Source organism: Macrosteles quadrilineatus, unplaced genomic scaffold (assembly GCF_028750875.1).
Source record: "Macrosteles quadrilineatus isolate MER2022 unplaced genomic scaffold, UCM_ALF_1.0 Scaffold_4__1_contigs__length_99947679, whole genome shotgun sequence".
Classification (NCBI taxonomy): domain Eukaryota; kingdom Metazoa; phylum Arthropoda; class Insecta; order Hemiptera; family Cicadellidae; genus Macrosteles; species Macrosteles quadrilineatus.
In genome coordinates this window covers 62,891,456-62,907,208 of record NW_026542597.1, presented here as the reverse complement: position 1 = coordinate 62,907,208, position 15,753 = coordinate 62,891,456, and the positions used below count along the sequence as shown (strand labels likewise).

The following is a 15,753-nucleotide window of genomic DNA, read 5'->3' as shown; positions in this document are numbered from 1 at the left end:
GACTCATTTGCCTAATTACAATGTCTGTTGTTGCGAACTCATTACGACGTTTTCATTCACAAGATTCTAATTGCATTTAATTTGTTTGTTTGTAATTAAAATTTGTGTTTAATCAGCTAATAGTCATGCAAAACAAAGTAAATAAATTTGGGAAATATTGAAATCTTGCTGATGTACCATTTATTACAACGTAAAAACAATTTCAAGTGCAATGCTATCCAATGACATGTACATAAACTGTCGAATATATTTTGTCGTTTGTGTTGCAATAGTAATGACAAGTCTTTTTTACCACACATTGAATAACCGATTGATAGAATTGATTAAAATAAATTATAAAATTTGTATCGGTTTAGTAAGTATATATGGCTCCGATTTGGGTTGATTTTTGTAATGTTTAGGTAGTAGTACTGTTCATTTCATTCCATTCATATTATATAAACACTTTTATCATTTTGGAAATATTGTAAACAAATAACACCAATGTCATAAACAAGTCCTTAGAGTATTAATAGTATTGTTAAAGGACTGTGCGGTTCAGTCCCAAAGTTTACATTATATATTCCGTCGGGCAATAAGTTATTTGTATAAAATACAAATAAATGAAAACTGATATATTGTTAGACAGATAAACAATCCAATATATTATATTCGATATCATGTAAACATTACATAGGGTAAATATGTGGGACTGCATAACTGTTCAAATTCTAAACATATAATCTAATAATAATTTAAGTATTCTATCTAAAAACGTATCACATTGTATATTTACATTGCATTATTTAATTTCACATTGAATCCTATTTAAATTAATCTAGTAGCTCATGGCATTATTGGTGTGTTGTTACTTAATGTGTTATTTACACACCAATCATACATTTAAAATAATAGATATATGGAAATATTTCAAGTAAAGAAAACTAAATATCTAGTTGCAATTAACAACAATACTCACGACAGGAAAACACAGAAAGCATAAACGGATAAAAAAACGGTGAATGTTGTTTTATATTTGCTCAAGAAACCTCTGCGTCTGCAATATTGTGATTCGACTAAGCTCAAACATAATCCTGGATGTCTTCTCTCTTCAACCCCTCTCATCGTTAGACGGCTTATTCGTCACAAACTACCACCTAAAGTTAACTTGATTTGGCAATTTGAATTTATGACATGTGAGGTAGACAATTCTTGGAATTAACAAAGTATCAAAATATATTAGTAAAATAGGGAAGTTAAATGATCAAAGGTTTAACAATTATCGACAATCAACACCAGCAACTCCTATCAACTCCTATCAATGTGATTGGCCCGTGTAAATCGACATTTTAAATCATAATATGTATTTTTTCTCACCTAAAACTACATCAGTACTGTAGGCCTACCGTAAACTGTATGAATCATCAACATAAACAGATTACGTCTAGCCTGAAAGTAATCATGTCTGTATTATTTGTATTAAACTGTTAAGACCCGTTCAAACCAGTTATGGTTGCTACTACGATATTTTGGCCAGAGGCGTAATTTGTTTAGGTTTATGATCATTACCGTTTTTTGTTCTAATGTCCGAGTCTAAAACTAATCTGCGATAACTAAATGAAGTCACTATAGGTATATTATGGAAATTTTAAATGTATTTCACTTTGGTACATTAATTAAAACCAATTATACATAAATTAGTTTTCATGTTCTGTGATCAGAGACATTAGCGTAATTGGTAATCGTCAATTACCATTCGCTTGAATTGTTTTCCCAGTGCTGTTTGTGTAATGAGTTTTTGTTTCGAGATAATTATAATACGAACAGTCCCTGGTGGTAATTACCAATGCATGTTGGTTTTTCTTTTATGAATAGGCCTATATTTATTTGCTAATTTTAAATAATAATTGTGGTAAAGTAAAAAATTCCATTCTCATTAGTTATTTTTTTCATGTCCCGCCTTCACATCCTAGGATACTAGGTTCTAGTCCAGAATTGTTTTACACATTACTGTACTTTAGGTTGGTCCTAGAGGCTGTAGCATTATCACATGGATAATATACAGGTTGATTCATTTAAAATGTTACAATAGGCATCTTGTTAGGCGTTTATTTTACAAAGAACTTTAAATGAACAACTTTCCTTATTTTTTTGTAAGATTTTATGGCATGCTATTTTTTATTTAAAATGTTGCCACCATTTTTCAAAATGAAGTACAAGTTAATATTTTTTTCAAAAGCAATCCCCACTTTTTATGATATTTTTGGATTCTACGTAAAATGTAAGGACATTTTTACTTTTGTCGTACTTTTGATACTACTAACCGTTTTACATAGAATCCAAAAAATATCATAAAAAGAGTGGGTTGCCCTTGAAAAAAGTTTTTAGTTGTCCGCAATTTTGGAAAAATGCGGGACAATTTTGAATGAAAAATAGCATGTCGTAAAATGTTACAAAAAAGGGAAGTTGTTCATTTAAAGTTCTCTGTAAAATAAACGTCAAACAAAAGTTACCTAAACTTTAGGTGGATCGCCCTGTATATTGGTGATTGGTGGGATATGAACCCGGGACCTCATTACCTCGGACCTAAAGCCTCAGGCTCTAACACTACTCCAAGCTCGTTCCCCACTACTCTTTTACTCTTTCTTTCTCCCACAATTCTTTGCTAATACAAATTAGTAGAGAAATATTTTGTTTATTGCTTTACGTACTATATGGCAATAACTGTATATACCATGAATAAAAACACAATGTATATATTGAAACTAAGTTTTATTTAAAAATCTTTGTTTTTATTACTTCAGACTAATCATAGAGCAGCGTTATCATGTAGATAAAATAGATTTATTTTTTTATTATTTTTTTTTTTAAAGAGGTTGGCGGCCTCTTTTAACCTTGCATTTGCCCGTCCACATAGACTAAGCGCCCGTGCGTGGATCGTTTACAGCAAAGCAAGGAGTGAGCCAGTACAGTACAAAGGTGAACTGTACTGATAAAATGTTATGGGCAGTGACCAGGATCCGAACCCACGACATCGCTGCCATGGGCCCGAAGTCCGCGACGCTACCGACTGAGCCACCGACTCACTAATTAGTATTTGTAAAGATTTGTAGTATTTGGAAAGATATGAACCCGTGACCTCGGACACCGAGGTCCCCATTCTACTTCTAGTCCAACTCTCACTATTCTATCTAAATCGGTAATTTATATCAATAAATACTCAGTTCACATTAAGGTGATTTGAAACAAAAGTTAGTATTAAGTATTATAAATGTACCTTTTAGAGTCTACCGCACCTTGCGGAATATAAATTTAAACATTATGTCCATTATTGTTTACTTTTCTCAAAGTTACCGGTATTTGCATAAGATTATCCGTAAATTAACATTGATCCAACTATTACCTATGTAAGAGTCATGAGGCAGATGAATATTTTATCTTACAAGTTCATACAACTAAAATATTATTCGAAAAAAACAGAGCAATTACTATTCGGTAGTCGATACTGAAAAGTAACGAATCCCGCTGAAATTTGTAATAGGATATAAATAAATAGTGTATTTTATATTTAAAAATAATATTTAATGGACAGTTTTAAATGATTTAAAGATCGCTCAGGACTTGGAGGAAGACCGCTTCATGTGTACATGGTAGTTTTCTTGCGCCTACATAGTATTACCGGCAAACTCTACCCCTTATTGATTGTTGGGGCTGTTTGTAGGGCGTTATTCATTCTATAAATTCATAACCAATCGGTTTGTTTAGTTTATGTACCTTGACTTGACCGGTAAAATTAAATTGGTATGATGTAATTGTAATAATTATTCTAAAATCTCATAAAATATGTATGTCTAAGATTGTCTATTCATTTATAAATTAAATTTTATTTGATTCAATAGTTTTTGTAAAATTTACTCCGTTTATAATAATTAAAGAATAATAAAACTGAGTTTATATTTGCTAAAAGTATTATCGTCGGGTTACGAGCGTCAAGAGTAATTGGATTTACAGTCTGAAACGAGATTGGTTCTTTCCAAGATAGAAAATTAACCATCAACATTTCTACTTTTGTTATTTTATTTATTTTTTTTTACTGAAGAGAAAATGTAAATACTATATAAGGAATGATTCCAATAAGTTCCTAACCGTAAACGAAACATTTCATGTTATATATACCTTTGGCAAATATAAACCAGTCACGACCGAGGAATACCTCATTGTTATAGCATCATATATCTGAACTGTCCCTTCGTATCTTTGGTACGGAGCTTTGCTAGCTTACAATCAGTCAACTTGCTCGTATAGGCGCTCCCTGGTATCAGGTTTTCCAATTTTATTTCTGTTACTGCCTTGGATGGATGTTTGAACACATTATGTAGTTGTGGGCACATTCCTATGTACACATTTTAAACGATAATTGGTTAGACTTCCGTCTCTGTTGGCACAAACAACCGAATAAAAATATCAAATATTCGATTGTTTCATTCGATATATCGTTTGTCTAGTTAGGTTAGGTTAACCTTAAGTAACTAAGCAAACGATATATTGAATTATCAAAGTAGCTATCAATCGATATTTTCATTTGGTTGTTTGTGCCAACAGATACGGAAGTCTAACCCATTATCGTTTTAAATGGACCAAATTAAGAAATGGAAGTACTGTACTGAAATCGTATTTTTTACGTCATGTAAATTTGAGGCTTGGTATTTTTTCAAACATTGTGGCCAAAAGCTGCCTATTGGAGAAAGTGGCACCGTGGGCTTGCTGCTAAATTGTATAACTATCCTGTTATTGGATATCCCGTCCTGTACATCCCCTTCCATTTGCTTACGCTTGTAAATATTCGAATTGAATATTTTAGTTTTTATAAACAGGTACTTACATAATTTAAAAATACGCTTCAAAAAATACATCTCCAAAAGAAGTATATTTCAAAATCATACGAGTACAAAATCGTACAGTAATTTTTTTGTCATTGTTGTACAACGATGATAGCATAAAAAGTAGAGAAAATTCTACTTAAGTAGGTATACATGTGATTTACTATACATTCTACAGCTAAAGTAATATACAGGACCAATCCTGATGTTGTGGCATCATTATACGTGCTTATTCTTGGTTTATCCCAGCTCAGACACGTTCATTGTAGTCAAGCTACTTCAGTTTATAATCTACCATTTATCTATATCATCTTAAAGTGAACCAGTGTTTTAACATAATAAAAAGTATGAATACAATTTTGCAAGAATGTTCACATTCATGTGGACTACCCTCAAGAAAATTTGTAGCCTACTTGTTAAGCGTGAAGTTGAGAATTACAAAATTAAATTGATCTTGTAATATGGTATTGTTGTTTAGAAACGTATCGATCTGCTGATTGCTTTAACTTTTACCTAAGGGAGCATGTTCAATCTATGCTTTTACATAATATTCATACAATAGCAAATTCCTATAATTAAAATGCTTGTGGTTTTCCTACAGATAACACCGCCTTAAAATTTGCTTAGTATTCATATAAACTTGCGATTTTCACTGCGTAATTGAAAAATGTATTTTTGTAAAACGTTTACCTATTACATTTTCTGTGGTTTTATAAAATGGCTTTGCATGTAAGTTTGAACTTTTATATTGAACAAAACCCATATAGGGATGTATTTTAAATTATTTAACGTATGTTTGTTATAAGAAAATATAATGTAGAACTAGAGCAATAAGGGCATTATTTTCATTGATTAGGATCACACAAATCTTATCATAGCTTAGGGTGGAATGGGGTTTACCAATCTTGTAGTGGGTTGATGTGAAGACCACTAAGAGCTCTTAACAGTGGTAATGTCTTTGACCTAGTTAGCCATCAACCTCTATTGTCTTTATGGCACTTCTATGTTCTATTAATACATCAGTGTCCAGGGACCTCAAATAATAAAACCTCTAGTTAAATAAATAGTACAATGTGTTTGTTCCGCAAACAAAATAGCAAATGGTAAGGATATTGTATAATAAGTCCCGTAGCCTTTTGATAGTTCAAAACTGCACCCAGCTGTGCTTGATCATTAGGCGTTTAGCCCAAATTATTGGGCATGAGCTAATCTTAGTAACACAGCTACAAACTCACTTCATTCGAAACTCATCTTTCAGTCGTATTTTGGTTAAACTACGCTCTTAGGTAGCGTCCCCAAAAATAGATTATCCGTTTTTGTCAAGAATCTGTTGTAATTATGTATGTATGTATCGTAAGAGGGTTGGACTCAGGATCCTAGAAGGTCAACCAAAATATGACACTGTTTAGTTAAGTTGTTGTTGTTTAATGTATATATAAATCACCGTTAAAGCTAATTACCATGATGATATTACTTCTTTGTTTGAAGTTCATTGTTGGTGATGGTTAGTTAACGTTGTTTAAAGGTTTATTGTAGACATTTTCAATTACGATGGTAAAAAACAATACACAAAGTTTCGGGATCTGGAATCTGATCCCGTCCTCAGATGAAAAAACTTAACTAACACAAAACAACTAATCTAATAAATACTAAACCTAATCTAATTACTAACTATTAAACTAATGTGTACCTATTGTTTTTTGTCATCGTGATGGAAAATGTCCACAATAAACCTTTGAACATGATATTACCGTTACAACAACAATAGTTGTAAAAAGTATTAAGTTGAGATTTCAGTACATAATAAATTAACTGCAGGATTTATAAACTATAAAATTCCATAATACAATATTTATTGTGTTCATAAATTTGAATTATCAATAGGTCTTAGAGAAAACAGGTTGATTCGTATTTACGTTACATTCCCAATAACACCAAACCGTGTAGGCAACAATGCATTAATACAGGTAATGACTCAGGGATGCCAACTTATGGAGTTTATCATTTGTTTATCTTATATTAAAACATTGACTCTCTGTGCATGTAGTTTATGTTGCGTTGTAAAAACATCCCCTATTTATGGTAAAATAAATTGTTTAACCTTTTTTCAGGAAAAGGAGAATGTGATTTGATGTGAGAAGCCTTCGCTATATAGGACTTCCAATATGTCAAACTGGCCACAAATGAACCGCAGTAACTTTGAGTGAAGTGAATTGAGGCCATTTGTTACTGAACAGTCGCTCTGAATTGGTCTGACATATTGGGGAATTTCATTGACACATAACTCCCTCTAAACACCACATTACATACGTTAGTGCGATTCAATTCAAATATTTTGCAGGATTTTTATAAACTCTATCTTTCAGGTTAAACCGAATGACAAATTTATAAATAATATCAATATCAAGGTCAAAAAGTACTAGAATGTATTTACGCTATATGTTATTACTCTTATTGTGTTAAAAACAACTAATTCAATTTCATGTTAACTTTTTCATGTAAGAGTAAAAAAAATTTAATGGAAAGGTTTTAGTACTGTTTTAAATTTATATTATTAATTTCATTTGAGTATTGACAGATTTACTATTCAGAGTGCAGAACATGCTTTAATGGAATATTTACAATTCCATTAATAAAGTAAATGACGATATGTATATATTCCAGTAAATGAACGATATGCACTTATCATGTAGTGTTGGGTATTACCTTTGACTATTGATAGAGCTAATGACAATAATATATCGTTCAACGTAATATGGGATTAACATAATATCGTTGCAGGAGATCATGTATGACACTTCAATACTGATATTAAATTATTGTTGCACTATTATTATTCAATTAATGTGCGTTAATTAACTATGGAACAGGTGTTTAGCATTTAAGTTATGAAAGTACTGTATTACAGAGAATAAAAAATATTTTTTTAGGTTACAACACCATGATGCAAGAGCAGCTATTAAGAAATACGATATTTTTTGTATGTTTTTTTTTTCTACAGTCACCTGAAAAAGTGTCCTTCTATGTACTTATTATAGCACAGAAAGTTGTTAATTGCTGCATCCACTTACTTTAGCCGCACACTTTTATTTGCGCACACCAGTATTCCAACCAAACAACACAAAACAGCGTGCTTTTATTAGGCACGTAATACGTGTACGCTTGAAAATAAGTTGACGACTAGGATAGCTGGTGCAGCGTTTCCCTTATCGTTCAATGTTTGGATTTAACCTAACCTAAAAACGTGATGTACAGTGTTTGAAAGATTAATTGACTAATTATTTATATGTTTTATATTAACTGTAGGAAAATATAATGTGTAACGTGAGTGCAAATTGCCTTTGCTGCCCTTAAGAAACTTACAAAACTCGCCTACGCCTTGTTCGTAAACATTTTTCTCGTATGCAGCAAAGAGCCACTTCGTCCACTAGTTGCACAAATAACTATTGTATTGGCCTGTATGTATATATAATGTGAGGACGAACAATTCCTCATGAGGTGTTTAACCCAGTTTTGGTTGATTTTTTTTCTCAATTGAGGCAAATTGCATGTTCGGTACATATTTTTTACGTTTATCGGATTGGACCTCTCGCTATCTTGTCAACAGTTAGAAATACAGGCATGTGATGTACAACGTCTTAGGTAATAACATTTGTTAGACATATTTGATCAATTTCAATACTTTATTTGTAGTTGTAGGGAAATAATATAAAGACCTTCACAACTGTGAATAATTGGCATTCTAACATTTGTACGTTACAAGCCAACACGAATCGTTCATAAATATTATTGAACTGTATACATTTATAATCCTATATTTGTACCTCATTATAAGTGGTATTTCATTTTTCTATCACCTATACTTTAATTCCTACTCATAATACAGTCTTCATATCATTAATACGCCTATTTATTTGGGCTTTTTAATACAAATATTAACTTTTTAACACGGTAAATGGTGGTTGAGGTGTTGCTGTTGAAATAATACGTATGATAATTGTAAATATGATCATAAAATTTCCCATATTCTCTCACTTTCTGACAAACGAAATTATAATTGGTACATGAGGAGTTATAAATTGGTTAGAACTATTCAGTGAGCTCCATTAGACCAGAAAATCATGTTATTTGTATTTCTAATCATTAAGCTTCAATATTCTTGAAGCTTAGAATCGAAATACACATAAAAGCAAAAGTCCCAAAGGACAATTCCAGTCATGAAAGTGCCATAAGTTACCTGTTAAATAAAGATAAGTGCTTGGAGATTTATACATTTTTCAACACATATCATATCACGTAGTGGTCTTGGAATTGTTTTATTTTGTTTCCTTCAAAAAAATGTATTTTTTATGTCATTTGCAATTTTATATCTTTGGTTATATATAAAAGATTCTCTAGTTCTTACTGCCATTTGACATCGTTTACTTAAATGTCAACCACAAATGGCGTATGTATCACTGTTGTTACATTGACCTCGATGGATTAAATATAACCTTTGACTTTTAATACAACTTCAGTATCCAATAGTCAATGATATAACACATAAATAGAATGAAAATGTTAGTTTATAAAAGTGTATGTTTTAGAAGTGGCTGAATTTACGATGGTAATAAATATAATTAATAGTAATAAAGAGATGAAATGCTTATAATTCAAATAACAAGTACGTTTATTCTGCAGAGCAAGGAGACCAATTAATATGGTTAAGTGGGTTTGATTGAACTAAGCATGTCTAACATCCAAACATTTACTATGAACAAGAGAACAAGTATTTTTTTGTCCTAGGACGCTAGGCGCGAGCCTGTGTTTATTTTTCACATTGGCTTGACCTAGGGGGTTGCAGCATTATCACTTCGATAAAATCCATTGGTGGCTGGCGGGATTTGAACTCAGGACCTCAGGGACTGAAGTCCAGCGCCCTAACCATTAGACCAGCTCTCTCACCTATGAATAAGTAATAAGATGATTACTAATTTGCAATTTACGTATAATAGAAAAGGCAATTAGGACGAGAGCGTTTAAAGTCAGTCGTTGAACGTGCTGACCGTAAGTCGTTGGACTTGGCAGAGTCTGAGCAGCTACGTGCCACGCTTATCGGAACTGCAGGAATTGGCATGAAGTAAAAAATAAATCTGCATATCATACTTAAAATATATGCATATTTTTTAAATTTCATAAAAACACTATACAAATTATATTTCTTTCTTCACTAGCTGTTTCATAAAAAAGTGGCTAGTCAGTTTGATTTAGCTCAGTCAGTATCATGATGGACTGTGAGGCCAAGACAGTAATGCCGTGAGTTCGAATCCCGATACCACCAATAATCAGCACAGTTGATTCTTCTACTTAACCAGTTTTCGGTTTCTTAGTTGATTATTGTATTTTTGGTTTGCCTCTCTCGCTTTGCTTGTTAAGTTTGACGTCAAGGTTGTTTTAGATTCATTGCTTCGAAGTATTCATAGTAAAAGTTTTCGCTTGTATCCTAATAAAATTTAATGGGCATTTGTTAGCTGTATACTAGTCAATGATACTACTTACTACTCACTACTGTAAGATATATGTAAAGTTTCACATAAATCAGAATATTAAATTGTGTCTTGTTAAAATAAATCATAGTGGCTTCATCAGCATTTAAACTAATCGTTTGTTTTGACACTATTCACCCAGTTACAGATGTCAAAACTACTATTTCGTAGCTATGTGTTGTATTGTATTAGTTGGAAAGATGAAACCTTTGTGTATAGTCACTTTGATTGACACGAAACCATCAACTATGCGAATGTCCTCACTCACTTCCCTCGTCTTCGCCTTGGTCGTGAGTTGTGACACTTTAGCTCGGGTCAAAAGGAGTCACTTTACGCCCTAGTGATAAAATATACTATTACACAGGCTGTTCATAAACTATACGTAACAAATATAATGACGCTGCACACTAGCAACCTAATATATTTATGAAACGAAAGTAAAAATATGTTTAAACTCTTTCTCAGGTAACACATACATTCTTAATGATACAACTTGTAATATATAATCAAGGCTTAAGAGGACTAGATTGTTTTAACGGTGTTGGCTGCACTGTACCAATGCCGTGACGTCATTGCTACCTACCAGATTGCCCGCTGAACGGCTGTCTAACGTCATCCATGCTAAAAGTAAGTCATGTTCTATGTTGTGCGTTATACCTAAAAGTAGTGCAGTTCTTTATACATTTCATTGGCGCAGTCGGTAATTACGGATTTCTTTCTATGGATTAAAAAGTAAAAATCTTTTCCGCGAGTGTTAATGGGAGACAAAAAGGACAAAGGAAAAGGATCTACTGTGACGAAAATGTCAGGTATTGGGAAGGTGGGAGAGTTTAATCCCCATGAGGAAGCCATTGAGTCGTATTTAATGCGTCTCAAACACTATTTCAAGGCCAATAGTATTGAAGATGGTAGTAAAGTTTCAGTGTTGATTACTGTTCTGGGCCCTAAAATATTAGCAGTTTTGTCAGATATTGTGTCTCCTGATGAGGTGGATAGTAAATCTTATGAAGATTTGTCAAAAGTATTGGTCAAACATTTTTCCCCAAAGAAGTTAGTAGTGGCGGAACGATACATGTTTTATTCCAGGGTACAAAAGCCTACCGAAACTATTTCTGAATTTGTTGTAGCTATCAAGCATTTGTCTAGTACTTGTAAATTTTCTACATTTCTGAAAGATGCCCTTAGGGACAAATTGATTTCTGGAATTAATAATGAGGTGATACGACAAAAATTGTTGTCTGAAGACTTAGATTTTGAAGAAGCTCAGACTTTGGCTCTCAGGCTGGAACAAGCAGAGAAGCAAACAGGTCTTTTCAGTTCGAAACAGGATGTTAACAGTTTGAGTATGAAACGTGGTAAAAATGTTTTACCTGCTAGCTCTTTTAATAAATCCAATGTAAATGGTTATTTTAAACCAAATATGGGGTTTAATGGGAAAAATAAGTGTTACAGGTGTAATTCAGTGGAACATAAAGCTAATGATTGTCCATATTCTAGTTACAAGTGCAATGCATGCAATATGGTTGGGCATTTGTTCAAGGCTTGTAAGTCCCGAAATAAATTTAACAAGCAGAATTCAAAGTCCAAGAGTGGAAGATTTGCCCCACACAAGGTGCATCATCTTAATTTGGAAGAGGAGGACCCTAGGCCTAGGCCTAACTTGGATATAGTCAAGGAGACTCGGGACTTGTGTTTGTACAATCTAGGCCTATCTGACGGTACAGAAGCTTACAAGGTAAGACTAATGATAGAAGATGTAGTTGTAGAAATGGAAATTGATAGTGGATCAGCAGTATCCGTGTGCCCGTCTGAGGTTTTTGCGGAAAAATTTCCTAATGTGGAATTAAATCATGTAAATTTGAGTTTATTGACATACACTGGTGGGGAGGTGCCTGTGCTAGGCCAAGCTGATGTAACTGTAAAATATAAAGGTCAAGAAGTTATGTTGCCCTTATTGGTTGTGAAAATGTGTCGTAGGAACCAGCCTATGTTGTTGGGAAGGAGCTGGTTGGCCAAGTTGAAACTTGATTGGCGTTCTATTTTTTCAGTAGTATCGGAAGTAGGCCTACAGAGTAGGCCTAGTAATCAAATTAATTTGACTTTGTCTGAGCCTAACCCTGTGAGTAGTGTATCAGGACCTAGTTGTAAGGATCAACTGAGTAGGCCTAAGCTTAGCAGTACAACTGAAGTTGATGTGCAAACGTTGAAAAATAAATATGCTATGGTATTTCAAACGGGAGCTGGAGAAATTAAAGGGGTTACTGCTCACATTATTCTTAAAGACAATGTAGTTCCCAAGTTTTGTAAATATAGGCCAGTGCCTTATAGTTTGAGGGAGAAGGTTGAACAAGAGTTAGACCGAATGGTTAACGATGGAATAGCCTATAGGGTTTCCAGCTCCGAGTGGGCTACACCGTTGGTGACGGTTCCTAAACCAAATGGCGTAAGATTGTGCGCCGATTTTAAGGTAACGTTAAATCCGGTGCTGCAAACAGAGCACTATCCGCTTCCGCAACCGGAAGATATTTTTGCCTCGTTGTCAGGATGTACATACTTTTCAGTAATCGACCTCACAAATGCCTATCAGCAGTTAGCAGTAGCAGAGGAGTCACAACCTTTGTTAACCTTGACTACCCATAAAGGACTTTTTAGATTGAGACGTTTGCCGTATGGGTTGTCGTCCGCACCGGCTATTTTCAAGCAGTCATTGATCAGATTGTATGTGGGTTACCAGGTACCGTAGCGTACTTGGACGATGTTCTAGTGGGAGGCTCAACACGTGAAGAAGCTTGTAGTAGATTAGAAAATCTGTTTCAGCGTCTGATGGATTATGGAGTTCGGGTTAACGAGAGCAAGTGTAAATTTTTGCAGCCTAAGGTTGAGTATTTAGGCTATGTGGTTTCAGCAACGGGAATCAGCCCCCAGCAAGGGATTGTGTCGGCTATTCGAAATGCCCCGGAACCGAGTAACAAGGATGAGTTAAGGGCCTACATTGGGTTGATTAATTACTATGGAAAGTTTATTTACAATTTGTCATCAAAAATCAGTTGTTTTTATGATCTTTTGAAGAAGGACGTCCCATGGAAGTGGACCAAAGAGTGTTCACGCACTTTTGAGGAAAGTAAGTCATGGGTTCTTGACTCCAATATTTTGGTGCATTATGATGTGTCTAAGCCACTTGTTTTAACGTGTGATGCTAGCCCTAGGGGAGTGTCAGCCATTCTGTCTCATATGGTCGATGGAGAAGAGCGGCCTGTAGCTTTTGCGTCCAAAACTCTTAGCCCTAGTGAGAAAAATTATTCCCAACTACACAAGGAAGCATTGGCGTTGATATTCGGTGTAAAGAAATTCCACAAGTATATTTATGGTCGTAAGAACTGTGTGTTACAGACGGATCATCAGCCGTTAGCGGCAATTTTTGGAACAAAACGTGGTGTACCTAGCCTAGCTGCGGCAAGACTTCAGCGATGGGCTCTCATTCTGGCAGCATACAATTTTGAGGTTAAATATCGAAAAGGGGTTGACTTACCCCACGCTGATGCGTTATCACGCCTACCTCTACAAGATGATGAATCGTTGGAATTGGAGGATAATTATGTTTCACATGTTGAGTCTTGTGTTCAAGTAATCAATTTCTGCAGTGTGAGTGATGATTCTCCGATTACGTCTTTGGACGTAGGAAGATTGACGGACAAAGATCCATTGTTGTCGAGGGTTCGGGACTTTGTTTTACATGGCTGGCGGGAGGTTCAAAATCCTATGTTGCTTCCATTTCAGAGGAGACGATTGGAGTTGTCAGTGGACAAGAATTGTATCTTGTGGGGAAGTCGGGTGGTGATTCCTGAGATGTTGAGGGAGAACGTTATCCAGATGCTCCATGAACAGCATCCTGGTATAACCCGGATGAAGTTGTTGGCTAGAAGCTACGTGTGGTGGCCAGGTATCGAAAAATCCATTGAGGAGACAGTGGCGTCTTGTTTTGTATGTCAAGGCACGAGAAATGCCAGTCCTAGAGTTCCATTGCATCAATGGCCGTTAGCCACGGAGAGGTGGCGCAGAGTTCACATTGATTTTGCAGAAGATCCCACGTCAAGACAGCAGATGCTCATCCTAGTCGATAGTTACTCAAAATGGATTGAGGTGTTTCTGATGAGCTCTACATCTTCCTCCAAGACTATAGAGAAGCTTCGGACTTTGTTTGCAGCCTATGGTTTGCCCGAAGAATTGGTTTCTGATAATGGTACCTCATTCACTAGTCTCGAATTCCGTGAATTCCTTAGAAAGAATGGTGTCAAATTCACCCTGTCCCCACCCTATCACCCGGCATCCAACGGAGCCGCAGAACGTTCAGTTCAGGAAGTCAAGAAGAGTCTGCTGCGCCAGGTCTTGAGTGAGAAGCGCAGTCATCCTACTTCTTTACAGCATAAGCTAGATAATTTTCTATTTTCCTATCGCAACACCCCCACTTCAGTGACAGGCGTGAGTCCGGCTGAATTGTTCCTACGCTGGAAGCCTAGAACTCACTTAACAATGTTGAAGCCAAATTTGCTTGATGAGGCCAGGAAGCAACAGGAGTTGCAAAAACGGGCAGCAGATAAACACAGAGGCTCTGATAGGTCCTTCAGTGAAGGCCAGCATGTGTTAGTAAAGACGGTGAGGCAGGAAAAAATTTCTTGGGTTCCCGGCCAAATTGTGGAGTGTAGAAGTCCAGTAACTTATCTTGTGAGGGTCCTGAACCGCACCAGGTTTTGTCACGCTGATCATCTAAGACCAAGTCAGGTGGAGGAAGAGGAAATTTTGGTTAGAAGAGAGGAAGTGCCAGATCCACCGGAATCAGTGACCGTCAGCGTGTCGCCGGAGAGAGTATCTCCAAGTCGGCAGAGTTTGCCGTCATCGCCAAGGGCCAGAAGTCCACCGTCACCCCAAGGACGGAAGTCGATGGAAGAGGGGCAGCGTCCAGAGGTGCAGTGCAGTCCAACTCCTGTGGTTAGAAGATCGCAGCGGACTGTGCGCAAACCAGCTAAACTGGACTTGTAAGTGTGTATACACACGATTCAAAAAGAAGAATTTTTAGTTGATTATTAAAAAAAATATATATAAAAAAAAAGAAGAAAAAAAAATGGAAGTTAAAAAATTGTTTGGTTTTAAAGAACGTTTTATGTTGAATTAAAGTTTTATAAGAAGTTTTAAGTTGTGGGCCAACTATTTTATAAGGGTTGGCGAGTGTAATATATAATCAAGGCTTAAGAGGACTAGATTGTTTTAACGGTGTTGGCTGCACTGTACCAATGCCGTGACGTCATTGCTACCTACCAGATTGCCCGCTGAACGGCTGTCTAACGTCATCCATGCTAAAAGTAAGTCATGTT

The 15,753-nt window shown here is 35.2% G+C and overlaps 1 protein-coding gene across 1 annotated transcript; it reads left to right on the top strand.

Moving 5' to 3' along the window:
* Window positions 1-10,915: 10,915 nt before the first annotated feature.
* LOC128992983 (uncharacterized protein K02A2.6-like) lies at window positions 10,916-13,127 on the top strand. Its single transcript, XM_054416732.1, has 2 exons — window positions 10,916-11,193; window positions 11,925-13,127. The coding sequence occupies exon 2, from the start codon at window positions 12,129-12,131 to the stop codon at window positions 13,125-13,127; it is 999 nt and encodes a 332-aa protein (XP_054272707.1). The 5' UTR covers window positions 10,916-11,193; window positions 11,925-12,128.
* The last annotated feature ends 2,626 nt before the right edge of the window (window positions 13,128-15,753 follow it).